Source organism: Myiozetetes cayanensis, unplaced genomic scaffold (assembly GCF_022539395.1).
Source record: "Myiozetetes cayanensis isolate MyiCay16 unplaced genomic scaffold, myiCay2020 scf4, whole genome shotgun sequence".
Taxonomy (NCBI): domain Eukaryota; kingdom Metazoa; phylum Chordata; class Aves; order Passeriformes; family Tyrannidae; genus Myiozetetes; species Myiozetetes cayanensis.
Window position 1 is genome coordinate 69379697 of NW_026087631.1, and position 27473 is coordinate 69407169.

The following is a 27473-nucleotide window of genomic DNA, read 5'->3' on the forward strand; positions in this document are numbered from 1 at the left end:
CTGCCAGCCACGCGAAGAAGAGCTGAGGCGACAGAGGCTTTCCTTCCCTTTTTTCCTTTAAAATTGTTAACTTTCCTCGCTGCCTTCCAGATGTGGAAGTGCAAATCCCAGCTGCTGATGGTTGAATTCTTTGAGCAGCATGGCCAGAGATTTGCATCCTCTCTGCTCCCCCTCCCTAAACTGAAACGAAGTCTGGCATAACTTATCCCCCACAACACCCCTTTCATCCTCCCGTCTCTGCCAGCCTGTCCTGCGGTCAGCCCTTGGCTGTAAAGGTTTGGAGGTAAAGGCCGATGGATTAGCCTGGGGAAGGGCAAAAGGTTAAATGAGCAGGGCTAGCAGCATGCAAAGGGCTACGATTGAAATATTTGCTGAATGCTGACAGGCAGCAGAATAGAGGCAGACAAGTGGCAAATTCCTGTTTTCTCCTCTAATTGAGAAAATATTTTGGGTGTTATTCAGGCAGGCTGCAAATTGAGACTGGGAAAGTCAGCCAGCCGGGGAGGGGAAGCATGGGAGGCCTTCAGGGAAAACACTATTCCCAGTAAACCTGTTTCCCAAAACTTTGCACTTATACTGATGGAAATCCCTGAAGCCTGGTGCTTACATTTTGCTTGGTCATTTTTACCATGCAACTGCAGAGGCAAAGTACTGCACCTCTGAAGTCAGGATGTCTCACAAGCAGAGTCTGACCCATTCCTGATGTTTTTGCAGCCACAGAAGTCTTGCTTTCGTAGAATCACAGAATGGTTTGTTTGGAAGGGACCTTCAAGATCACCTAGTTCTAATCCCCTACCATGAGCAGGGACATTTCCACTGGACCACATCACTCCAAGCACCATCCAGCCTTGCTTTGCAGCTCCAGCTTGTTGCATGGAGGTGCTACCATGAAAAATCCGGGTGTCGTGAGGATCCGTCTCTCATCTGCTAGACAGGAGATTAATGAGATTTGATGGTGTATTGACAAATCATGACAACCACTCAACTCTTGATTATGTCTCCATATAGTGTGGATAATGCTCAGCTGTGTTTCAAGCCTGTGCAATGCAGGACGCCTGTGTACCTGGGCAGGGCTACTACAGTGATGGTAGAAGTGAAGGGAGAGAAATTGTTTGTCTGGTGCATCACAGGTCAGCTGCACTCACTTCTGCCTTGGCCCAGCCCTCTGGCATCCCTTTCTTGCTCTTGGATGTGGATGCGAAGCTCTGGTGACATTTGGGAGAAGGAAAATCCAAGTTGATGTGACCAAGAGCAGTTAGCTGTCCTTTTGCACCCTGACATCTTCCTCCAAGGGGTGATTTAGTCCTGCACATCCCCTCTGCCTTTCTGCCTCCCTCTTCTCTGAATGCCTCTTTCTAGAGCTGATAATGTTCTGAGAAGGTTTCAATTAACTGTAATTTCCTTATTTCTTAGAAATATGGGGTTTATTAAGGAGAAAGGGAGAAACATGTAAAAAGAAACAGTCCCTCAAGCCAAAAAGCAGCATGAGGGTCAGTGAATTTTATGTTCCCTTCCATATACTCTTGTCATAAAGCTTGGAGACCAGCTTATAAAATGTTTTCTGGAAAATGCCATAGCTGCAGTAGAGGAAGGTTTTGGCAGGGGTGTACCTTATTTGTGGCCAGGAAATCATATTGCATTTGGGCTCTTGAAGACTTAGTTGCTCCTTAAAGACACCCAAGAGGCAGTCAAGAGATTTTTAATAGTCAGTATGAGCTTGGTTAAAGCTTCAGCATTTATCAGCGGGCCCAAATCTTTGTTGTTAAGCAAAGGGAAAGAAAGGCTGCCTGGCTTTGTGTATCAGCTTCAAGTGAGCCATGCTGAGGTCTGCCAGGGTTCCCTTCTGCTGGCCCTGCACTACAGCTGGCCCTGGAAAGCAGTTGACAGGGCTGGGCAATACTCCTGCTGCTGGAGTAAGGAAAGGCATGACTCTTTTCCTGCTTATGGCCATGAAGCAGTGGTGTGTTAGCAGCTCAGCACTGCAGATTTGGGCCTTGTTTCAGGAGGCCTATGAGGGAAATGAGCAGCACAGTCACTGCCTTACAGTGAGGAAACTGAGGCACTAACATGGAGCATGACCAGAGAGGGGCAATGGAGCTGGGGAAAGGTCTGGAGCAAAAGTCTGAAGGGGAGCTGGAGGGGCTTATCCTGGAGAAAAGGAGGTTCAGAGGGGACCTTCTTACTCTCTCCAACTCCCTGACAGGAGGGTGGGTGAGATGGGGATTGGGCTCTGCTCCCAGGGAACAAGAGACAGGACAAGGAGAAACAGCCTCAAGTTGCATCAGGGGAGGTGAAGGTTGGATATTAAAAGTTTTCCTCACCAAAAGGGTTGTCCAGCCCTGGCAGAGGCTGCCCAGGCTAGTGGTGGATTCCCCATCCCTGGGGGAGATTTAAAAGATGTGTAGATGTGACACTTGGGGACATGGATTAGTGGTGGGCTTGGCAGTGCTGGGGGAATGGTGAGACTTGATCTTAAAGGGCTTTTCCAACCTAAACGATTCCTTGATTCTGGGCCTCCCTCTGCATAATGATCCGTGTCAGCATGAGCTGAAAGTGAAGCCCCCGGCTCATTCAGTCATCAAACCATTCTTCTGCCTTTAAATCACGGGTCTGTCTTGACCTTCCCTTACCCCCCTCAGTCTCTGCCTGGGTTGCACAAGTGAGAACAAAGTGACACTTGTTTGCCTCCTCCAAAGAGCTCACTCAAGCAGGTGATTGTCTTGCCTCCTTTTGCAGTCCCAAAACAAAGTGTTGAAGTGTTGTCCTGGGATGTAAAACATCCCATATATTCCCCCAGGACTGGATTTTTGCTTTCTGAGTGCAAGTGGCATTGAAAGGAAAAGAGGTCAAAACTGCAGGATAAGGGGAATAATTCCCAGGTGCTGAAATTAGGAGAAAGATGTGAGCACTCATCCTGTGCACTCCTCACAGGGCAGGGAGGGAGGGAGCTCTAACAGCTCTAGTTGCAGTCTCTAAAGATCTGATCCTTCATTTGTAATCCTGCCAGAAAAAAAACAAAAAACAACAACAAGAAAAAAACCCAAAAAACAACAACAAAACAAACCAAAAAACAACAAGCAAGAAGATGAGAAGTCAATCAAATTCACTTAAAACCTTGTCATTGTTTATTTGGTTTGGGGATGTTGAGAGGTCAGAGGATCTGAGACCAACACAAAAATGTGTCTTGCAGGAAGGCCTATGGTGCTCAGCCATGAGCCCCTGTTCACCCTCAAAAGGGAAATTTCTCCGTCTGTATTCAGCAAGGGAGGCTTGGTTTTGTTTAATTACGAATATTTTTAGCACATGTGCTGCTGCATCGTGTTTGCATGAAGGTTTGGGGTTTAAATTCCAAAGGGTTTTGGACTTCAAAACCCAGGATTATCCAGCATGCAAGCCAAGGAATTGAAAACATGGATTTCATGCTTAAAATGTAAATATCAATCCATTAAACTTCCTCTGTTTTTGTCTCCCTCCCTGTGAATAAGGGATATGACATCACAGGCCATCCTCTGTGAGAAAGGAGTTAGTTCCTAAGATCCACAAGGCACTTTAAAGGCCAAAGTGGTATCAAAGCATCATTTCATTTTATTTGGACTATTCTGGCTTCTGGTCAAAATGAGAAAAACATGAAAAGATCTTGAGTCAGCGCTGCTTTTGTTTTTATGTTTAAATTTGAAACCCTAAAAATGAAAAGACAGTGAGACAGGAAATATAAACTGAAACTGAAAAGGAGACTTGAAGAAGCCCAAGAGAAATGGAACTGAATTTTGCCAATGTGTCTTCAGCTGTAACAATCTGCAGGCTGAGCTCACCCCAGAGTGGGAAATTGTACTTTTTCATGTAACAAAAAGAGAAGAGCTTCTCTCAGGGGACTGATGAGTTTGGTCCGCTCAAAAGTTTTAATTTCTAATATAACACCCATAATACCAACCTCTTATATAGACCAAATCTTAAATTTCACAATTTTCAGGCTAGTGCCTTATTTTCCAGGCCATAGTATTTCTCCAGCATTGTCTGCTCAGGTGCTCAGGATTTTATACTGAGAAGAACCAGTTTCTGACCAGAAGTTTAGAAATTTGCCCTGTTCGCAAAACAATTTTTTTTTTCCTTTCCTCCATGCTTGTGGTTTCTGGTTCTCAGCGACTCATTTCCCTGGAAGAGGTTAAAGGAGCCTCCTACAAGCCCCATGACACAGAGTTTCAGTGAAGTAGGGACCAAAACCAACTGTGTCTAAATAAATGTCTTGTTTGAGTGTTTGTAATCTGATTCAGCAGCCCAGACCTTGATTTTTATCTTCTCAGAGGAGTGGGTGGGAGGGATGGGTGATAACAGTTCAAAGCAAAGCAGTTCCTAGCATCTGAGGCTAAAAGGAGGCATGGCATTTTACAGTAAAGGCTATCCATACACTGATGTCATTAATTCAGCTGTTTGCCTCATTGCTGTAACATTTTATGACTGGGATAGAGGCTCAGAACATTCACGTATCCTACAGGACACTTTGCTTGTTTGGAATATTTTAAAAATTACAGATATATTTCATTCTTTCCTTACTAACTTTGCTTGTTAACACCTCAAGTGAATATGATGAGCGGGCTTAGGTGAAATTGAACATCAAATGTTATAAAGGTGGTTAAGTGCCACGGGTGAGAGTTGATAAGTTTGACAGGTTTGGTTGGAAAGGTCTCCCTCAGATTTTGAATTAAAAGAGAGTTGTCCCTGCCTTCCCCAAAAACGTAATTCTCCTCTCAAAGAATGAAAATGTGCAGAAATTGGTTTTTTTGTATTTCAGACATGCAGAGAAGAACCTGTATTGCCTTTTGGGAATTCAAATGAAAATAAACATGCTTCTTTTTGGCCACATTTGGCTAGATCAGAGAGAGCACTGGGCGTTTATTTGCTTATTTATTTCTTAACTGACACCATTATTATAACGAGCCCAAACTGAAGATTTGTAAGCACTGCAAGTTCCTCCCACTGCTTTGGTTTAGGCTTTTGAAGCTCCAAGCAGGCCAGGGAGGAGGCTGGCTCTGGCTGGCAGGAGCTGTGTCTGCAACTGCTCTGTCCTGGCCCTGCTGCTCTGTCTGGGCTACCCCTGACCTCTGATGGGAATTGAGGGGCTTTTGGTTGTGTTTTATCTCCTTTGTGGCAAACTAGGCTGCCTGGCCAGCAGCCTGGCTGTCTCTTCGTGCTCGCCACTGACTTGCATGTCACCATTCTGTTTCCTGTAATTTTGGGTCCAGCTCTTGCAGGAGCAGAAAGGCGTAGGTTTAGGTCCAGTCTTAAACAGTGGATTGCGGCCTGCTGTGACTCAAAGCCTTGGGTTTGTTTGGTTGGGATTTTTTTGAACTTCCAAACCGGATGCTGAGACAGCTGATATGGGAAGGTGGGCGTGGCAAATGGCCTTAAAACACCCCTAAAACCGAGAACTTAGTAAGAACCTCCAGCCAAGAGAAGCCTGGAAGCCTTGTGCCAACACCCACAGGCTTCATGGCTGGGAGATGTGGGACTTTCAGAATAGAGGGGCTCAGGTTTTCGTGGAGTCGGAGAATATCCTGAGTTGGAAGGGATCCATAAGGACCATGGAGTCCAAGTCCTGGCCCTGCACAGGAAACCCACTGTGTGCCTGAGAGCCTTGTCCAAACACTTATTGAACTCTGACAGGATTGGGGCCGTGACCACTTCTGTGGGGAGCCAGTTCAGTGTCCAGCCACCCTCTGGGTGAAGAAACTTTTCTTAATATCCAGCTAGAACTTCCCCTGACACAAGTTCATGCTGTCACAGGTCACCAGAGAGGCTTCAGACTGCTCTCACTTGCTTGACCCTTCACATTGAGGATGTGGTTGGTCTTCCTTGGCCAAAAGTGGCAACATACCACAGAAGCAGTCTCTGAGTGTGCTGCCCCTTTTGCCAGCATGCCTAGGTGTGATACAGCACTGAGGAAGCCCCTCTTTAAAGGTGGCAATTATCCCTTGGCCTTTGTGAGGCCAAGATGGGCAAACATAAGTTTCACTAGTAGTGATCTTGTAGCTGCTGGAGGTTAAATTATGCCAATCTAGATGGATTCAGAATACCTGGATTAATCCGATATTTGGATGGGACAGCTTTGAAGGCATTAGGTTCTATTGCATAAATCAAGGAGTCACAGTTGAACCCTAAGGTGCTAGAATAGAGATGATCCTTATACTGGTTTGAAAAACTATTTTTAGGCCCATTGAAGAAATCCTATAAGGAAAAGTTTTCTTCCACTAAACATGGGAGAAGTGGAAGAATCAGAGAGACTTAAAGTGATTATCAAAACACAAAAACCTCTCAGAGGGAAAGCAAGTCAAGGACCCCAAAATTTCTCAGTGTGACAGCAGTAGCATCGTCATGAGAAGACATCATCTTCCCTTACCACAACATGTAGATGGAGAGTATTTTGAATCCTTGCTACAGAGAGTGGAAAAAATATGAAATTATATATTTCTGGAAGGGCTTGGTGCTCAAAAGCTCCAGTCAGAGAGGTGAAAGATGGTACCTGCTGCTCCTTGACCTGCTGCAAGTGGCATCCTGGCAGTGCTCACATTAGGGGATCTCCTGGGGCTTTCCCTTCCAGTTACAAAGAGGCCAGTGTCCTCATTCCTGTCACAGGATGAATTGGTTGGTTTTGTGGAAAACTGAGACCCCAGGGGGTCACAGTGTTCAGGAGACAGCTCAGATGCCATTAGCTCAGAGCTGATCAGTCCCAGCTCCCACATCTCTAAACAAAAGCACAAGAAGAACAAACCCTCCCCTTCCCAGTTTTCCATACTGCGCCGACTTCCCATTGACTTTATTGCAGTTCATTGTTATCCCTAACTAGAGAATTTTGATTTAATGGTGTATTGGACAGATTGTGGTTGACACAATTCCCCTTTCCTTCCATCTTATTTCCATCACATAATGTAATATGATCTTTAGCAAGTCCTTTTCTGTTTAAAGGAAAATCCAAACCGAGGAACCAGATTAATTGCTGTCTCCGTGTGCTTTTCTCTTCTCTGGAACACCTTCCCACTGTAGTAACATCAAATGTAAAGACTGGGGAACTTGACCTGACAGGTGCCAGCTCTTGGGAATACAAATGCTCAGCCGTAGGAAATATCTCTGTTGCTGTTGCAGCAGCGCTGTGGAAGCAATTAGGTAGAGGATAACGGATGGGCTGCAGTGAGATAGGAGGGAATGACTCTACAGAGGTGCTCCATGGTGAGATCATAAACCACAACAGCAGAGCGTGGATGGGCTGGTGATGTCAGCCAAAACCTGTGGTGGGATTCATCCCCTCACAAAGGCCTTCTCACTGGCTGTTGTTGTTGTTGCTACTTTTAATGGTTTCCCAAATCCAGAGGCCCCGCTGCGGGGTGACTGCAGTGTTAAAGTTGGAAACGCTGCCGTGTTTTGGTTTTAGGTGAACTTCTGGTTTCTCTTTCCACTGTCACAAAGTGTTTTTCATTCATAAACTGCTTCTCCTTTTCTGAAGACTGCAAGTGGGCTACTTGGATGGGGAAGCACGAGGCACATGTTGGGATTCTTGGGGTTGTCCTGTGCAGGGTCACGTGTTGGACTCCATGATTCTTGTGTGTCCCTTCCCACTCAGAATATTCTATGATTCTGTGATTCTATATGAGGGACCACAAGCCCAGCTGCCGGAAAACTCAATGCAACCTTTCCTTTGGGGCACCCCTTATCACACTCTGTTTGCTTACCTACATGAACAGATGCAGGTGTAGAAAAATGGGAAGCCTGAGACAGACAGTGCTCAGATTGATCAGTGACTGCAAGCAGAGGAACAATCACGTATGAAAACATTCAGTCTCTTTAGATTTTTTCTGTTGTTGAATCAGGCTGCAGTGAAAAAACATAAGCTTGAATCAGAAGCTGCTGCCTTTGGAAGGATCTGCTCTGTGTTTGGGAAGGAGTCAGGTGTAGGCACGTGTCTAATGCAAGGGCTCTTTCCCTAATGGTCTGTGCAACACCACCTTTCCTTCTGGGAAGCATCTGGGACTTATCTGTGTCCTCACACAAGCCCTGTTGCCTTGGAAAGAGGAGATCCGATCTTCCTTCCCGTCTGCCTCTCCCTGCAGGGGCTTCCCCTCCATGATCTGATGGAGCTCTAATGGTAATTATCGTTGTCTCGTGGCTCAGTGGTGTTGGCCTCCAGACGAACCCACCGTGTGGCTTTTGATACCCATCTCAGGGCGAGGCACGTGTGCCCCTGCACACGCCCCTGTGCTCCCCACGTTTTGCTGTCTGCAGGGAAACACGAGCTGAATCCTCCCTCCCCTCCTCAGAGGTAAATAAATGCAAAAACCAGGTTGAGAGGACTGAAACGCCATTAAACTTCCTTCTGGCACGTGCACCCACCTCTGCACACTGTCTCGTTGCAAGCTAAAAGATGAAAGAGAGAAAAAGCAGTAAAAAGGTATTGAAAAAAGTTTTCTTACTCCCTTTTCACTCTGCTATGTAAATGGCTTAGTAGTTGCCTGTTTTAGAGAACTATTTTTCAGGTTAATTTTTAAGTTTTCATTTCAGCTTGAAAAACAAACATAACTTCTGTTATATCCACAGCTCTGCTCCCAGACTTTCTCCCCACTCTGGCACAATTAGTGGTGGTGAGCCATGCAGTTCCTTGAGCTAGCCTCTTCTCTTTTCCCTTAAAAAACCCCACAAAAACATAAAAATAACCCCCTCTGATTTCTGCATTTTTCAGGGGTGCAAATTTTTTTAGAGAAACAGCATGGAAATAATTATGTATTTTGGGATCATTGTAATTTTTTCCCTTCTGATTTCTTTTATTGACACTTTATTTCTTTCTTCTGGTTCTGCAGCGTCAGGAGCTTGGGAAGTTGGGGTGCATCAAAACCTGATGCAACTTGCCCCTCTCCCAGTCACATCTCTCCTTGCTCTAGCCTGTACTACTAAAAAAAAAAAAAGGACAGGGATTTGGAAAGTTAAGGAAAATCTTAGACCACCGTCACAGTCATCATGCTTTGAAGAATCCGCATTTTTTATCCCAGCCTTGTTCAGGAGATGAGGATCTTTCTTTGCCTCCTCTGGCTGAAGGTTTTTCAGTGGGAATCTCCTTGCTGGAGTGTGGTGCCTCCTTGCCAGAGGAGCAGCACATGGGTTGATCTCTGGGAACAGGTTAAATAAACAGGACTATGTTTGGGTTAATTGTCACTGGTTCTGCTGCTCTCCATTACTGATCTATCTGGGAGACTGGCCAAGGAGCAGATGTGAGAGACAGCATCATCACCTCCCTCCTTGACTTCATTGTGTCTGGATTTATCCTTTTTCTTTTCCTTATCCCCCCTCACCCCTTTTTCTTTTCTTTTTTTTTTTTCTCTTTTTTTTTTCTTCCCTATTTTTTTTTCCCCTTTGGCTGAGCAAATAGGCCAGATGGCAGTGAGGGGAACAGACAACAAGTGAGCCATGGCATATGGGCAGCCTGTTTAATTTTGACTCCTGTTGGGAAGTGGCTTGCAGGGAGATAAGTTACAAAAGAAGAAGAGGAGGAGGAGGATTGTGTGTTGGAGGGGAGGGGCAGGAAGAAGGGGAGACCCTTTTTGGGATGAAGCAGCCCAGCTGAGGGAGTCCGGGGCACAGGGGGCTGAAACCTTGGCTGCATTCCTGACACAAAGCAGTAAATTAGCTGTTTCCGTGTCAGGTTGTGCAGGAAGTTTTGTTGGCTGAACACAGGAAGGAAAGATGGAGATGTCTACCCCAAACGAGGAGGAGGAGGAGGAGGAGAACATATCTCCAATTTCACCTCACCTACCCTGCCCCAGGCAAGCTCCAGCCAGGTTTAGGAGCTGGGATGCTGAGACATTTGCCCAGCTGCACAAGAGGAGTCTTGTTGCCCTAGATGATTGTTTTCTGTGCGTATAGGATTGTGCATGTTTAGCTCCTGTGGGCATCAACGTGAGATCATCCCCTATATATGTCTTTGAAGCAAAAGAAATTACTTTTTAAGTTTTGAAACAAAACTGAGCAAAAGATTGACACAAAACAAACTGAAAGGCAGCTTAATAATAATGTCGTTGACAGTGATTCCCCTTCCCTTTTGGCCTTCAGTTTTTGTCTCTCTGATTTTCCTTTTTGGATTCAATATGCTATCAGCTTCTTGCTATCTATTCACATCGTTCATGCATTTTGGATTTTACTGGCTGAGACCGAAGGGAGTCTTGCATTGAATGTGTCTCAATGATTTAGGAACAAAATTAGAGTTAATTGCACTAAATTATAGATATGTGAGGCTTGCTAGCTTTGTTTTGAGGAACTGGGACTTTGGGAGAGGGTGAGGGAGGGGTAGGTGTATTTTTCTTAGGTTTTATAATTGTATTGTTTTTGCATCACAACCTCATCAAAATTTAGTTTAAAATGGCTACACAATTTAGGAACTTGAGAAGTTTTATTCCCACTGATGCTCAGTGGATTTGGTGTTCCTTGGTACAGGCTCCCAACACCTTCACCCCAGGGGCATTTTTAAAAATCACTCATTTTGGCCAACGACTTACTAATTTTGTTCTATTTTCTCTTCTTTGGTGGGAACAAGCACGGAATCCCAATACAATCATCACATACATGGACCATTTGGAGCTCTGTGCATATTAGCAGCGTCTTGACTGGTGAAGTGGGACTCTATCTCGACGTGCCCATGGATGGGATTCATCTGTGAGCTCCATGCTTGTGCTTGGCAGGGTGGGAAAACTATACAAACCAATTAGCTCTGGAAATCCTGAACCCTGTTGGCAGGATGCAGATGATGATCCTGGACCACAGTTGCACTCTGCGCCTGCACAAAGCACTTTTTATATGACATTAATTCTGCAGAGAAGTTTTTATTCACCAGAGAGTCTGAAGAGAAATGATTATGCATCGCTGGCTTGGTGGAGCAGAATTTTAACTTCCAGCTCAGGCACTCCTCCACTGTTTAGTTTTAACATGAAATAGAAACACAAGCCTGTGATTTATTGGTGAAATATTTAAGATAGATTGTTAAATTATTCAAATAACAGAGTTTAAAGCAGGCAAGGGTAAAAAAAAAAAAAAAAAAAAAAAGGCAGTCCATCCAAAGAGCTCAGTTTTCCTGAATTTGAAATTGAGAAGCATATACATTTGGACTCACTAGATATCTGAAACAAAAAGTGCTATTTCAGTGTGAAGACAGACATATTTTAGAATGAAAATTTTCAACTTTTTTGTCCTCCCAGCAAACTTAGGCTTTAATCTTTCTCCAGCTGATCCCTGCAGACTCTGTTTCATCTGCAGTACTAGGAATTGTTGCAGCCTCCATCATTTCCTGCCACTCATCTTCCACCTATTTGGGCACTCATCCAGGCTGGTTGCAGTGTTCCTCTTTCTATGAAAACTAATGGAGAGGCTTTTTGTCTTACTGTTGATAAACCAGGCGAGGACTTCTCCAATCTTCTTGCCTGGGGTTTTGGTATCACCTCGTCTTGCCGTTGGTGTTGTATCTTCCATCCCGCTTTGGAAAAGTGTATTGAATCTGCTGTACTTGTCCTTGCCCACTTGCCCTCTGGCATCTGTGTAACATTATCACAGGGTAAAATTAGAGTTGTCCTCTCAGAGGAGGAGATAGGAATCATGCTCATGGCCTGTAAGGACCCCAGAGGCGTAGCAGTAATAGTGTAGATTAGTGAAATAAAGTGTGAATAAAGCATAAAGGGTGGTTTTTTTTTTTTCTTTTTTTTTTGTGGAACCTTGATATTCATTTCATAGAATCACAGAACAATTTGAGTTGGAAGGGACATTAAAGGTCATCTTGTTCCAACCTCCCTGCCATGAGCAGGGACACCTTCCACTAGACCAGGTTGCTCCAAGCCCCGTCCAACCTGAACACTTCCAGGGATAGAACATACTCACTTTCTCTAACTTTTTCCCCCAACATTTGAGATAAAATACATGGGAATTGTGGCATCCTGAGGAACATTTACTGTTTGCCTAAGTTTCTCCAAGTTTGAGAGAGCTTCCTAGCTTCCACAGCCGTGTCTGTTGTGAATATAAGATCAACGTGACACACAAAAAGCAAAAGCGATTAGACTTTGACATATCTTCAGTGAAAACACGTGGGAAATGTGCATCGAGATCCTTGGATGGCTTTGAAAATTTCAGCTCTCTCTCTTCATCTACGCACATTTCAGCACAGAAAAAGGAACATTTTTCGAGTCTGATCTCTAGCAAGCCCTCAGTCTTGGGCAGTGCATCTTAGGAGGAGAGAACTTTCAAAGTCTGAGTCTTTCCAATATTTTTTTCAGCTGAAAAAAGATTAGTTAGAACAGGCAAATCCTAACAGTATTTTTTTTTTTTTTACCATTCTGTTGTTGTTGTCGTTTTGTGGGGTTTTTCGCATGTTTCTGTGTGTCTGCATTCTACTTTTCCACCTGCCTTCAAAGGAAAGCTGACAGAAAAGGATTTGCTTGGCCTTTTTGTTGCTGAAGGGGGAAGGGTGCCATTTTTGTGTAGTGCTGCAAGACAGACTCTACAGGTGAAGCTACCCCAGCTGGGGCCATCCTGCGCACAGGCGACAACGCCAGGGACTGAAGATTGAAGTAGGGGTGTATTTTTGGTTGGTTGTTTTTCCTTTTCTCTTCTTTGTGGATTTGTTGTGCTGTGGGACCAGGTCCTTTATGGCACATAGGACTGGGGTTTATGGAGCAATCAACTCCATCAGCAGTAGCGGCAATCGCATAATGCTTCATCCTTTTGTAAAAGATTTTATGTGTGTGTTTGTGAGCTGAAAGTACAGCCGGGAGGGAAGGGGATGTGAAATGTTGGGCTTTTTTTTTTTTTTTTTCCATTCTGTCCTTTTTTTTTTTTTTTTTTTAAACTTGGAAAGAGCCTGTCTGAGTTCCTTTATGCTTTTCAAGTTCAGGGATGAGAGAGAGCGAGAGTATGCGTGCGCGTCTGTGCCCATACAGTTCGCTCAAGTGGGAAAAAACCCCGTTTGTGGTTCACACAGGAGGAATTTCTGATGGGAGACAACAGTGCTAAGCAGAAAGGCACATCCTGATCTCTAGCAAGTGAGGGGCACGCCGGCGCACACACGCACACAACACATACTCTCCGGGCGCTCTGCATAATACGTGCAAAGCGCTGCCCTTTAATGAACGTAACCTATGGCGGCTGGGATGCAGCCGGCCAGACCTCGCCATTAATAAACTGGGAACATTCTTCTCCTTTTTTTAGTCCCTTTCAATGCCAGCCCCGCGGTTTGATCTCCCTTGAATGCTGCTCCCCCTCATTTGGGGCTCCAATTCTGAGAAGATTTGGCGCATTGTTTGAGGTCGCAGGATGTCGGATTGATTTCGGAGCTTTTGTATTGACTCCGGGCTCCTGAATGAAGCTGTCATGTGTGTCTGTGGTTGGCTAGCAGGCTGTCCGGCTGCAAGCTGTGCCTTCCTTTGTTGTTTAGGCCTCATTGAGCTGAGGGAAGAGGCTCATTTCAGGGTGATTTACCACCACCCAAACACCAGCTGTCTGTTGTACTGCCGCTTGCCTCCACCTTGGATTCAGTTCTTGTTTCCCTTCGTTTTCCCCCCTTCTCTCCCACTCTTCCACTATAGGCACTTGGGTACTGGTTTTTCAAAACGTGTGGATCACCCTGACAGAACAGCATAAAAAACATAATGAACACTGAATGTGTTGTTCTTCTTAATGGCATTTGTGCACCCATGGGGATTTTGCACTGTTGCAGTGCTATACATAGAATCACAGAACAATATCTTGAGTTGGAGGGGACCCACAAGGATCATCGAGTCCAAGTTCTGGCCCTGCACAGGACAGCTCCAAGAGTCAGGCCATGTGCCTGAGAGCCTTGTCCAAACACTTCTTTAACTCTGGCAGACCTGGGGCTGTGACCAGTGCCCTGGGGTGGTTCCAGCACCCGACCATCCTCTGTATGTTTGTGCCAGCTCCCTGGGGAAGAGGCTACTTTCAGTATTTTCAGTGGTTGTTGCTCAGAACAGAGGAAGGCTGATGAAAACCGAGCAGGTCGGAGCCCTGCTGGACCTGTCAGACACTGCAAAGTGCATGACACGGTGCTGCTAAAGCTGAGCCCACCTCTCGAGCTGAGCTTTTCAGCCGCAGGCTTGGGAGAGCGTGAGGAGGACAGGATGCTCCCGTTAATCCCAGCCAGCTCCTCCAGAGCACAGGGCCTGGCAGCTCCGTGGAGGCCCACCGGTGCCATGTGCCTCGTGTCTGACTCCTTTAAACAGGGCTGGCAGCTCCGCCCGGGACGGCTCTGGGTGATGCTGCCGTGATTTGTGTGTGCCCCTGAGCCTCCCCCGGCGCTGCTGGCGTGAAGCGAGTTGTGACCGACCCTCATTTGACTTCTGGGTGACGCAGTTCGGTATTTCTCGACCACAGTCTGTTAAAATTGGCAACTGCTCAGCTCCTGTCACCCGTGCAGCTGAGATAATTAAGCCTGTTACTATTATTATGATTTTTTTTCTTCTTTTTCTGCAAACTTTGGCCAACTGCTGGAGCCTGTGGTGCAAGGAGGTGGGTGAGGGCAGAGAGATCCCCTATAAGAGGTGGGGTGATGTGACATATGTGCTTTGTCAAGGAGCCTTCTTGCTCTTGGGAAGGGTGGTGTCTGACAATGGGTAGGAGCCAGTAGAAGGAAAAGTGAGCTTCCCTGCTGGAAAACCTTGTGCCTACCTGCTTCTAAACCACAGCATCTCATCAAAAGTAGGCAGTACATCTGTGAGATTTCAACATAACTGTTCTCCTCCTCAAGGCCTTTATTAAAAGGCCAGGAAACATGGAAATGGTGCTCAGACCAAGCATCTAATAATACCCAGTGAGTTGAGGCTCCTCTCTTTGCAGCATTCTTTTCCCTCCCTCATGCGCATCAGGCGCTGCTGGACGAAGGCAGGGGGGATATATTAGGAGGCAACAACCACAGCAGGATAGCCCCAGTGAGGTGTTTTAATTTCTTAACAAACTCCTTGGGCACTAGAAACTGTAAAATAACATACAGATAAACAAACAAAAACTCCCTAACCCTTAGCACCCTGGAGGGCCCTGTTTCAGATCGTCAAATAAAAGTTGAAGTTGCATATGCATGTTTAATGTAACACAAGGTGTGTGCTGCGGAAAAGCATGCTTCCTTCTAATCTGGTTCCAGACAGAAGCATCCAAACAGAAGCCCCTTTCCCTATCCCTACTGAACTGCTTGGTGTATGTGAGGAAACCCCTCAATGACAAGATGTCCATCTACTCTGGAACAGAGTTGTGACTGGCTGCAAATGTTGTCCATATGACTTTTTTTTTTTCTCTTTTGCCTTTCAACTTAGCTGCCTAATGTTAGGCATCTATCCCCAAATTAAGTATCTCATAAGAAGCTTTCCTAAAATAAGGTGGAGGTAGCAGCTCATTCAGCCAGTGCACATTAGGAGAGGTGCATCTGCAGCTGGAAAAGGAGGTGAGATTATTCATCCAGTGCATTGCTTTCATTTGATTTTTTTTTAGGGAATGGAAAAGTCCCTTTATTCTTGTACTACCATAGAAAAAGAAAAAAAAATCAAGTTTTGGGTTAATATTCCCCTTCTACTCCTGATTTCCCAGGTGCCTATGGGCAACATCTTGCAATATCTCTCTCGTAAATAAAACTGGTGATATTTCCACTTGGGAAGGAGAACATGACTGTGATTTGCCATGAGCTCAGGTCATATTAGAGCCATGGAAGGGTCTAAAAGTGGGAGGTTTTTCCTTGGCTTGTGGTTAAAAAAGAGTTCAATTATCTTTTTCAACATGATGACTTTGCAGTGGATATTGGGACAAATTGACCATCAACAAGATACATATGGATCTAGTTTCCTAACCACAAGTGTGTGTTATTGCTATAGGTACCCCAAGATACCCTGGCTGAACATCAGCTGCCTTTTAGGAAGTGTGTGGATCTCTCTTAGGTCCTTTGTGGCTCCAACTTGTGTCATATAGTGTGAGATGTATAGAAGGTGCTCTGTGGTTAGACAGATGAGTCTCTTCCTGTGCCTCAGTTTCCTATCACTGTCATAATAATGTAATACACTTGCTTTAACTTCTAGTTTAATCACTTCCTTCTGGGCAATGGATTTTGAATTTTAGAATTTTAGAGATTATGGACTGATTTTTGAAGGACTGTAATAATGGGGCAAGAGCAAAATACCATTGATAGATTGGAGTTACAGGCAGAGGATGGCAATCGCAAGTAGTCCCCTGAAAACCTCAGAGTTTGACAGGATTGTATCAGCAGACCAAATGAAACATTTTGTTAGGTATCAGATGAAGTACCAGTGCTACCTTTTCAGTGTCTTATTTTTTTCCCAGCTTCTCTTTTGGAAAGAGGAAAAAAAAGTAACTTCTGCACATTATCTGACCTTGCTGGGACTTGTGAGATGCTGAGGTCACCAAGTAAGAGATCTCACCACACCTGGCAGGTTGCAGGCTTTCCCAAGGTGACCAAAAGTTTATCTGCCTGTTTGTAATTCCTGCCACCAAGGGTGGTGTGCTCTCTGCTGTGCCCTGACATTGAGCAATGGCTGCAACTCCTTTTAATCATGCCCTTTCCCTTCCTTGTTGTTTAGGACAGAACACTTCCACTTGGCTAAACTCAATAACTGTGTTAGTGTTGGGGTCTCCTTTTCTATGTAAAGTAATCCAGCTGAGATCTAGCGACTCTCCATGGCTATGCACGAGCAGATTCTACCTCTCTTCCCCAGTGGATGCTGAGAGTGTTTATTTTTTAGCTGTGGGCAGCAAAAGTCTGAAAATAGACAACGTCTTTGTGTGTGCCCGTGGGAAACAAGTAATTGTGGCAGGTTTGTGGAGACTCCATTGCCTGTTACAGTCTGAGTTCAGTAAGCATTTTGACCAAACCTGGAATCCCAAACCCTCCCTGTCATGGTGATTTATCAAGATGCCCGGGTTTGATAAGCAAAAAAAATGATCTGGCGAAGAACCAGAGTGACTCAAATAATCCCCAAAAAGAACCATGTTAACATCAGGGACCTTCCTGCTCTAATCACGCTCAGTCTGAGGGGTTTTCAACAAAAATAAGGTGTCCAAGCTCAGCTTCGTTCTCAAACTGTTCATTGCAGGTAAAAGGAAAGTGAGGGGACCCTGTTGCTTTGCAAATCTCTGCTGACCCCAACATCCACCCTTGGAAGTGTTCAAGGCCAGGCTGGATGGGGCTTTGAGCAACTTTGTATAGTGAAAGTTGTCCCTGTCCAAGGCAAGGGGTTGGAAATGGATGATCTTTAAGGTCCCTTCCAACCCAAACATTCTGTGATTCTATGTTATAGAAATTATAGGGTCTGTGCCAGCAGTGCTGAGTGAGGGTGGGCTGTTGAATTCCTGGCAGGGATTTAATACCAGTGGTGATGTGGACCCATTGTCCTGCTGAGGGCAAGTCACACCTGTAGACTTGATTGCACCAAATCTAGGCACTAGAAGCAAGTAGGCACTAACTTGGTAAGGGAGCTTTTCTTCAAGTCACTGCAGTTTGGTACTTGTACTCTCTGAGCATGATAGACTTGTTCCTGTTCATGTAAGTGTATGAAAACAATGTATTAAAATAACTTTTTTTTTTCAGCTTTGCTTTCCTACTGTGTTTTCCCATGCACCTTACTATCCTTCTACCCCTGTCTTTGTCACATCCCTGATGCTGTGATATTGGCCCTCGGGAAAGTCTTCTTGGCAGCTTGGGAGCTACCCCTCTGTGAAAGGGGACCTCCCAGGAATGCAGGATGAGTCCACAGGCTTCCCTAATGCTCTTTCTTCCCCTGTTTCTGGTAATAAATACAAGACTTCTTGGTCTTCAGTGATTGAGATTGTACTGATGTTTTTCTTGCCTTATCTCTTTTAGGGAAAAGTCATTGGAGATGCAAAACTGCTTATGAGTTGTGGTTGCAGAAAAGGGAAAAATTCTCAAGTGAAAGACTCAGATCAGGTCAGTCAATATATACCTTTACTGATGGAAATGCAAAATGTTTTAACATCTGGTGGATTTGTTTTGTTCTGTTCCATATCAGAGTTCCTGGACACAAACAGAGTTCTTGACATGATTGACAATGGTACAACATTAATGTTTTTGTGTTTGTTATTTGTAGAAAAACCCTTAAGCAAGACTGGGGATTCCTTGCACTAGGAGCTGTTCATGCCCTAGCCTGGCTTATTCACATCTGGTTTATTTATTCATGAATTCTGTTTCTTTATAAAAATCCACTCCAGGCAATGCCTTTCTTAAAGAATATTGCATTTCCTTGCTGGCTAAATGCATGCAACCTTTGGTCTCCTACTGTATCTGCCTAGATGGGTGGCAGCTACAGAAAAACGTGCCATTCTTTGCATGCTTTTGTTCTGGAGTGACACCATCACAAGGACTTTTCTTATTGAGGTCCCCTCATGATAGACATGTAAAAACTTGCTCACAAACTGATGGCCAGGTTTCAATATTCATTACTTGGAATGAATGGCCCTTTATTCTAAAATTGGTCAAACTGACATTGGTAGGACCACTTGTAGGGTTCAGTAATTGCAAGCGAGATGGTCTGTGCTCGTTATGACAGCCAGCTGGTGGTCTCTTGCCGCCTCCTGCCATTTTTGCACTTATTCATCTCTGTCAAAATTTTTAGTTATTATGGCCTTCTGGCTTTGTAGGTAAAGAGAAGTTTCAATCCGGAGATCATTCGGTCCGAAAATGAAACAAAATTTGATTTGAGCATAAACATTTTATAAAATCGGGTCATCCAGTCTTAAATATGGCAAAGTGAAGCAGCTGATCTCAAAGGTCAAACAACTTTGTTCTCTAATGTACCTTGTGAACAGCCTGTGACTGAGTATAGACCTGAAGCAGATTCAAACAGTGTCCACATAGTTCAGAAACTCATGGCAATTTCTTGCAGGGAAAAGAGGTGAATTCTGAAGAGGAAAGGTGGTTTTCATTTTTAAAATGCATCAAATTTTAACATTCAACAACTGTAATTAATAACAATGTTTCTAAGCCTTGTTTTGTTAATCTTTAAGAAGATCTGAGGAAAGACCTATCTATCTATCAGTCTATCCACCCATCTACCTATTTTGTAGTAGGTTCTTTTGTGAGGAACATTAGTCACACTTACAAATTCTTCATAGGATTTAGTCATTCACTGATTTGTTTTGTTTTGCTTGTGTTTTTTTTAACCAGTATTTTCAAAATAACAAATTCATTCCCATGAGCTACATTATCAGTTGGCCATCAAGACCAGGGTTCATATTACTTTTCTTTAAAGACTGGTTTCCCATTCCCTCAAATATGAGCTTACTAGTGACATTTTGAGGTTCTAATGCATCAGGAAAAAATAATGAGGAAACAAACACTCTTACCAATTTTAGTCTTTTATGTTTTGATGTACTCTGATTTACAGGACTAAAGCAGCGTTAAACCACTGGTAGTACAGATTAAAAATTAAATTGGAACATCCTGATTGCAGAGAGGTTTTAAATAGCAGTATCTCTAAAAAACCCTGTGTGGTAGACCTAAAACTCATAAATAGCAATATTTTAATTATAGAGTAGGCAATAGTTTTCAGAGGGGAAAAAAAAAATCCCATTCTCTTTTATGTTTTCTAGAAGAGTGAAAATTATTTTTTGCATTCAGTTACTTTCTGAAATCTAATTTCTGTTGTAAACTGGTGATGTATTGACTCTTTCTTTGCTGTAACAACATAAACTATGGGGCAAGGGCTTGCTTCAGAGTCTGTAAAGCTCATTCATCATGCCCCTGGCAGGGTCCTGTCTGTATTTCAGGGGACAGGAGGTGGATGAGGAGGAAACTACTACAGGAGAGTGGGTGGCAGTGTGGAACATTTGTCTGTAAATGCAGGACCTCAGCTCAGCTTATAAATTATCCCCTGGGCCTTGTAGATAAACACAGACTTCTATGGTGACATCGGCTGGGAAAGGCAAACACTTGCCGATGATTGTAGGCTAATCCTTCAGGACACTAATTGCCAGAAAACCAAGGAAGCATTATTTTAGGAACAGCTTGTTTCACTTTGTGAAGGGGAAAAACAGTGCACTGGATTTACTTTTGTTTGCAGAGCTTTACTCCCTCCTCCTGTGCCCTGTCTCGGATTTTAAAGGTTTACCTTCATTATTGTTATTTGGGTATTTTTTTTTTTTTTTTTACCTTTTCCGTGCTTTGTGTTTCACCCTGATGCCTCTTTAAGCATTTGTGAATATGCAACTTAGTTTTCATTTGCATGAATGTACACATAAATAGCTAAATTTAAAGTTTTGGGACTCACCAACTACTTTTTGGCTGGAATTTCTCTGAAAGGTGATGTTTTGTAAAGATTTTATTTTTCTTTCATTCTTTTGAGTCAGTTGGGAAACTGTCAAAAAGTCCTAAACACACAGCCCCACCAGTGAAAATCCCCAGCTGAACCAATTCATGACCCTATTCAATATATTCTGTGATTCTGTGGTTCTCCAGTATGCCTCTGGAAGAAATGGCACCTTCAACTCCTTGACCTGAGTTCTGCTTCCCCAAATCCAGCACTCAGACACCAACTATCTGCATGATGTTTTCCATGGTGCAAGGCACCAGTGTGTAAAATCCAGACCTGTCACTGTCAAGGGCAGAAGTGTAAACAGGCCCACATGGGGCTGGGATTTCACAACAGGCACAAGGAACCCAACCTTCCTGTTCCAGGAGGGGTACTGGCGGCCTCTGTTGTGTGGCCTCCGAATCCAACTCGAACCAAGATGAGGTGGAAGGCTAAACAGTGCAATAAAATGCTTTGAAAACCTCAAAGGGGATACAGCTGCATTGAAGAACTAGAGTCTTATTGCCCATGCATGGTCTAGATGAAATTTTGGGTCAGTGAAGCAGGATGACTGAGGGGAGTCCCCAGATGAAACCACCTCTTGCCAGCAAAACCTGTGTCTTTGGCTGCCACCAGCAAAATTGCCAACTGTTTGTGTGCTTTGTGGGAGTAAAATTCATCACTGCTTTGAGGCCAAGAACCAAGACTCTGCACCACAAATATCCCAGTGTAATTGTAAGGTTCACATATGCTCTTAGGAGTGGTTATTAGTTTACCAGTAATTTATGCCTCCCCATAAATTATTATAATGTTGCTTATTATTTGAGGTGCATTGTTGTATAAGAATGGCAATCCTGGACTAGGATTTCCTTGTGCCAAGTAGTATACCAACATAAAGTAGGAAAGATGTTTCCTGGGGAGTGATTTCATTTATGTAACTTCAGAGGAAAAAAAAAAAAAAAGAAAAAACAGCGTAATTTAAAAACAGGAGTAAAATGTGTGGGTGGGCAAATAGTGTGCATATTAGAGGTATGCATAAGATTGAGAACCAGAAGTAGCAGAGTTCTCCATATCCTCATGCAGCTCTGCCTTCTCAGAGTTTAGTTTTATTTGTTTTATATTGCTTCTCCCAAAAGGTGGGTGGCTCATCAATGTTTAACTGCTCTTACCCTTTGATTTTTTTTTTTTTTTTCTCTTTGCTTAACTTTTCCGGTGGTTCCTGTGAGATCGAGTGTTACGGAGAAGTCAGGCCCTCCTGTCCTTCTGTGTGTTTGGTTTTGGTTTTAATATGACAAATGTATGCCTCCTCTGGAAATGGTATCCATGCTGCAGAGTAATTATTTAGTGAATGGTGGATCCAGTTCATGTCGGCAAGGATCAGATTAATCATTATTAATCATGACCCCTCCGACAGTAACCTCATCCCTTGCCTAAGTGCTGCTCTTTATTAAGAAGTAAAAGCTATTAGGGGATGGCTGGGCCACTGCTCTCGTTGCACCAGCACAGGGCTCAGGCCTTCTAGCAGGAGGCAGAGGAACTCGGTTCAAAGTTAAAAATAGTTGCACATGGTCCACGTTCCAGAAATGAAATAGGCAGCATCCCCTGTGGGCTTCTTCGGCCTCATCTGAGTGTCCTCCTTTCCCCTGAAGCCTCACGAGAGTTTGACTCTTTCCAAAGGTTGAATTCAGTGTTAGGGATTAAATAATCTCACAGAGGCTTTTTTTTATTTGTCTGATAGATTTTCCTCTTTTTAAACTTACAGAGATCCCAGTATAACCCAATGCATGCACAGTCCCTTCAGGGGGAAGATTTTAAGGTCTATTCCTGTGGTTGCAACAGGTTTCGACAGCTGACGAGACTGACTGTGAGCTCAGCTCTCTTCAACTCCTGTTCTACCGAGTAGATCCCAAATCAAGCAGCCTTTTTGAGGATTTCTGGATTCCTTGAAGGAATAACGTACTGTAGAGATGAAGCACGCAGTGAAGTTCACCTTGTGCAAAATAGTTGTGAGAAGTCCAATTTCTCTCTCCAAGTGACTGGACTGGGGTTTGCAGACATATATATGTCTCTATATCTCAAAATAGATCTTCCCTCTGTCACCAGAGATCTGCCAAGACAGTAGTTTAATTCATAATTATTCTGGTTTTCCTAGCAGTACAGGTTCTTTTTAAGAAGGTGAGACAGTGCTATCAATTGATGTCATCGTTGTTTCAGCAAAAGCACAATGAGTTAAGTACTGGATTGAAACCAATCTCCCCACCCCCCAAAACGCACCTTAATTACTTTTTAAAATGTTTTCACTGGCTTTGTGGAATTCCGGGACAAAACCCTTTAGAGGAGAGCAAAGGAAAGAAAAACACCTTTTGTCCCCATCTAGCTCTTCAATGCCTGACCGGTAGCAGTAGAAAATTGGAGCAAACCTGCCTCACTCTTTTGATCTCTGCTAAAGTTGTTGTGGGAATAACATTGTTCAGTGGTTGAAGGAATTTATTGAAGAATAAAAGTACCAGCAAAGACAAAGTGACTGATACAAATTGTCTGGTAAACCACCGTCAAATTTTATGTGTTCAGGGCTACTGATAAGTTGCCATCTTAAAAAACAGGGTGGGAGTTTGGAGGGGAGGAGGGTAAAAAAGTGTATAAATAAACCCATGTCTTTAAATAGCTAACTGGCCTGGCCTGAATTGTGTCAGAGCTAAGTTCCCTTGGCAGCCAGCACTGTAATATCTGCTGAGGGTGTAGCAGCGGGCTGAGACCAGATTTCGGAGAATCTGCCTTAGCTTTCCTGGCTCTCCCTTGCATTCTTCCACTTGTCAGCAAGAAATGCACTGAAGCACAAAATGGGGGGGGTGCAAAGGCTCCCGCACTTTGTCTGAGCAAACCTGGATCACACCCCCATGGTTAATGTTTCTCTCTGCTAGAAGAAATAAGAGTAATAAAAATAAACTAAAGCATTGTCTAACTTGGAAATACAGAATGGGAATGAAGCAAGAGGAGAGAACTGGGGGAGTGAAGGTATGTTGTCCACCATTTCCTGCTCCCATGTTTGTGGCAGAGTTTGAATCTCTGTTTGAAAAATCGTTGGATTCTGCACAGGTTGTAAAGAGCTAAAACAAGAAGTAAAATTCAAAGAGAAAGGATGTTAAATGTCTGAGATGTCTGGGCAGTAAAATGCCCCTAAAAATACATTGTTCATTGAATAAAGCCAGCTGGATGATCATACAAAGAACTTGGAACTATAGGAAACTGTCCTAGAGTCCTTTGAGATCTCAGGGAAGTATTACATGGAGTACCACTGATAAACACATACTTTTTGGCACTAGTGCCTATTAAAAGCAAATCTTATAGCTCTGACATTATGCTCATCTCACTAATTAAACTTTTAATTTCTGAAATACTCATATAATACCAGTGCATCTTGCTCCTCCTGCCAGATCAGAGTGTTTCCCCCCTGCCATGATACAGGTGTTGGTCTCGGTAAGGTGGAACCACCTTTGCTTGTCTATTCACTCACCACAATCTTCTTGCTGCTGGTGGTGCTACAGGGGCAAAACAGTTCTGCTTGGTGAACCAGCATGCTGTAGAAAATTAAATCTCAGAAAGCTTTTCTAAAAGCTGGAAATCTCTTCCTCTCAGTGGAATCTGTCTGGGAACAGGAGGCGTTTCCATGAAAGGTTCCCCAGATGCCTTTCCTTGCACCTCCCAGTTTCATGCAGAAGTTATGCCTTGGTAATTGCTGGATCTAGTGCTGAGCATCTGCATTACTAGTGGCTGGGAAAGTTTTTTTGGTTTCATTCATCTCTTGGGCAGAATTGAAGCAGTTGTGAAGTGGCAATTGGGTGGATAAGTCCCTGTTTCTCAGATTTAAGTTTTAGAGGGATAATGCTGTGAAAGGAGCTTCCTAAATCTAAGCTTCTGAACAAAAGTGATTGAGGTTATAGGTGTCCTTCACAAGTTCAGCTTTAATAGGTTTGTCCTGCAGTGGGTTACACCTCCTTCACACAATGCCATTGGTAAACTGACATTTTAATGACCTTTTATAATCACCTATTTCCTTTTCTCACTCATTTTATGAATAGTCTTGTACTCACTTCAAGAGTTTTTCACCTTGTGGTCTCCTCTTACTGTTCATATTATTTTCAGAGTGGGTTGGGCTTCCTGTAAAGTGTAGCACCATGTATACTGAAGTTCAATAGATCCTTTCCTTTCTACAGGAAAAGGGAGACCAAAAAACTCATAATGCCCTTTTTAAGTTGCAGGAAAGGCTTCAGAAATGCAGTCTTTTTCTTTTGAGGCAGTTCTAAACGTGTACATTAACACAGTGCCCTGCCCCTCTTCAAGACGTAAAACTTGGAGCTCTGACCTTTTCTGGTGAGTGATGATGCCCTGGCACCTTCCCTCCTGGATTGGAGCACATGAGTCTTGGTGATGATGTTTTGTCCAGGCTCCCATTCAGGATGTGTTTTCTGCCAACTTTACTTGACCCTGTGCCTTCAGTGGGACATATTATTCTTCACTTCCTGCCCTGAATTGCTCTGTACCTTGCACTGATGGGTCCTTTGTTCCACCTTGGAGGTAGGTTCATTTTGGTGGTGAATGAAGAAAAGCTGTAGGGTTTTGAAAAGCCACTTGAGAGCCCTCTGAATGAAAAGTGCTTCACACGTTGAAAAATATTAGTGTTATCAATTGTCATCCTCAGCCTCAAATGCTGAATTTGAAAGGGTCATTTATACTGCTCAAAGGCAAACACACAGCAGCATGCTAAAAGAGAGCTAAAGCACCTGAAGAAAATGCTGCCTCATGTAATTTAGGCTCTGAAATCCCAGCAAGCATTAATAACTGTTTTGTTGTTTTCACTGATCTCTCTACACTGATAGAAAGGGAAGGAGCTGGAAGAGAGAAGCTGTGCTGCTGAGCATCTCCAGGTGATCCCATATAGTCTGCCTTAGCACCTTACCTGATTTGAGAAGACTCAACCAGGGCAGGAGCAAAACATGCAGATGATTGAGGAAAAGGCATGGGTGAAGATTTAGACTTGTTCATTTGATTACGATATAGGAAGGACCATCTTTCCTCATCGCTCTCTGGTACTCAGTGCTGAGTTTCATGGAATCATAGTATGTTAAGGGTTGGAATGGATCTTAAAGGTCATCTAGTCCAAACCCCCCTGCTGTGAGCAGGGATACCTTCCACTACACCAGGTTGCTCAAGGCCTTATCCAGCCTGGCTTTGAACAGTGCCAGGGTTGGGGCATCCACAGCCTCCCTGGGAAGCCTGTTCCAGTGTCTCACCACCCTTACGGTAAAGAATTTCTCCCTAATATCTCACCTATCTCACCTATCCCCTCTTTCAATTTGTACCCATCACTCCTTGTCCTGTCACTACAGTTCCTGATGAGGAGCCCTTCTGCAGCTTGTAGGCCCCCTTTCAGATACTGGAAGGTTGCTCCAGGCAACCTTCTCCAGGCTGAACGTCCCCAGCTTTGCTGCCTTTTCCACTCTGTCTTGTTCCCATTTCCCTTTGGCAGATGCCAGCGCGTGAAGACACAATGGCAGGGTCAGTGTCAGTCAGCAACCTTTCAGATGGCAGATGCCACATGAATCCAGATCCCATCCCCTCCAAGGTCTGAGCAAACGGAGCGGCCTGCTCAGAGCTGCTGAGGGCTGAGAGGTGCAAGGGAAGTGCAAAGGCTCTGTGGAGGGTGGCAGATGGAGAGAAGGACCCGTTTGCTGGTTGCAGCGTTGTGCTTGAAGCTTTGTGGAGCACTTCACGCCTGTCTCAGTCACCATGGGTGCAAAGTGCTACCCAAGCAGAATTGTGGCAGGTTGCACCCTGCTTTTGCTGACGTTGTACCAGAGTCAACGTCAAGACGATGAAATTCAGGTCCTGTATTTCAGCAGGTCATCTGTCTGGAATTGTACCCAATATGGTTCCTCTGCATTCAGCAAATATTCCCTCCTGACACTGGTTATTCGTGGAAAATGCGTTCAGTTGAATTTTCTGTCGGCTCCGGCTCTTCACGATTTTCTCACAGGAGCTTGTTCTGCTGTTGGGTTGACCATGCTGATAGGAACAATTTTGCACTATTCCATCTAAATAGTTCTTTGTTCCTTATGTCCTTTTACTCCTTCCTATATCCCGATTCATGAGTTCTTGTTCTTGCATACAGGTTTGGTTTGGTAAAAGACAGTAGTGACACGTGTCTTTGAGCCTTGGGCTTAAAGTTCCCTTTTATAGGTCAAAACCAGTTTTTAAAACATCACCTCCTGGAAAACACTCAGAAAGCTCTGTCAAATAAAACTGTAACCAGAGTGGTCTTTGTAGAAGAAAAAAATCCCCTGTGCAGGGAAGAAATCATTCAAGATATACTTTGAAAGTCTTTATAGCAGGTGGAAGAAGAAGGGGTTCAGTGCCTATGGAGCCAAATTGCTCTTCATACCCTCAGTATGAGGTTTCCTACACAACCAGTTGTGTGATTTAATTCCTGCAAGACCTCATCTCTCTTACAAAGCAGTGAAAGCAGCACAGATTCCCTTCATGTTAAAGACTGGGGAGTACCTGGATATTAGTGTGATGTAGGGCTTGCCTGAGGTAGGTTAACACCAGTTTGAAATATAGTATGGCTCCCACCAGCATCATGACAGAGGGATGTTTTAATCTTTTTATGTTGCACCTTAAAAAGAAACAGACAAAAATTTGTAGGGGGAATGGGGGGGAAACAACCCACAAAAAAACCATCAAAAAACCAAAAAAAAACCCACAAACAAGAAAAAAACCCAAACAAACAAACAAACAAAAAACCCAAAACCAAACCAAACCAAAACAAAAAGTCATGTGATTCGCTGCGGAACTAAATCCCTCTGGAAACTGATTCCAACCTGGAGAATATATTCACAGCTGGGTTATAAACCCTCAAAGCCAGCCAACATAACCTTAACTAACACAACATCACTAAGGCACTGGTGTAGTAGGATCATTCTGCTGTGGCTCATGGGCACGTTTCAAGTGTCATCAATTTAGTCTGCAACTGAAGGCTGTTCACTGCAAAACCCATTTTAGCAACAGCATCTTACATGCAGGGATGATGGAATATTAGTGACTCTTCTTTCGTGGAGGAAAAACACAGAGCGGAAAGTGAAGAGC

General features: G+C 44.0%; 1 protein-coding gene across 1 annotated transcript in view; it reads left to right on the forward strand.

The window, feature by feature from the left end:
• The window catches only part of SETBP1 (SET binding protein 1), a 264987-nt gene that overhangs the window by 33332 nt on the left and 204182 nt on the right, over positions 1-27473 (forward strand). Inside the window, 1 exon segment of the mRNA XM_050328476.1 lies at positions 17888-17971. Within this exon segment, the coding sequence (XP_050184433.1) occupies positions 17888-17971 (84 nt within the window).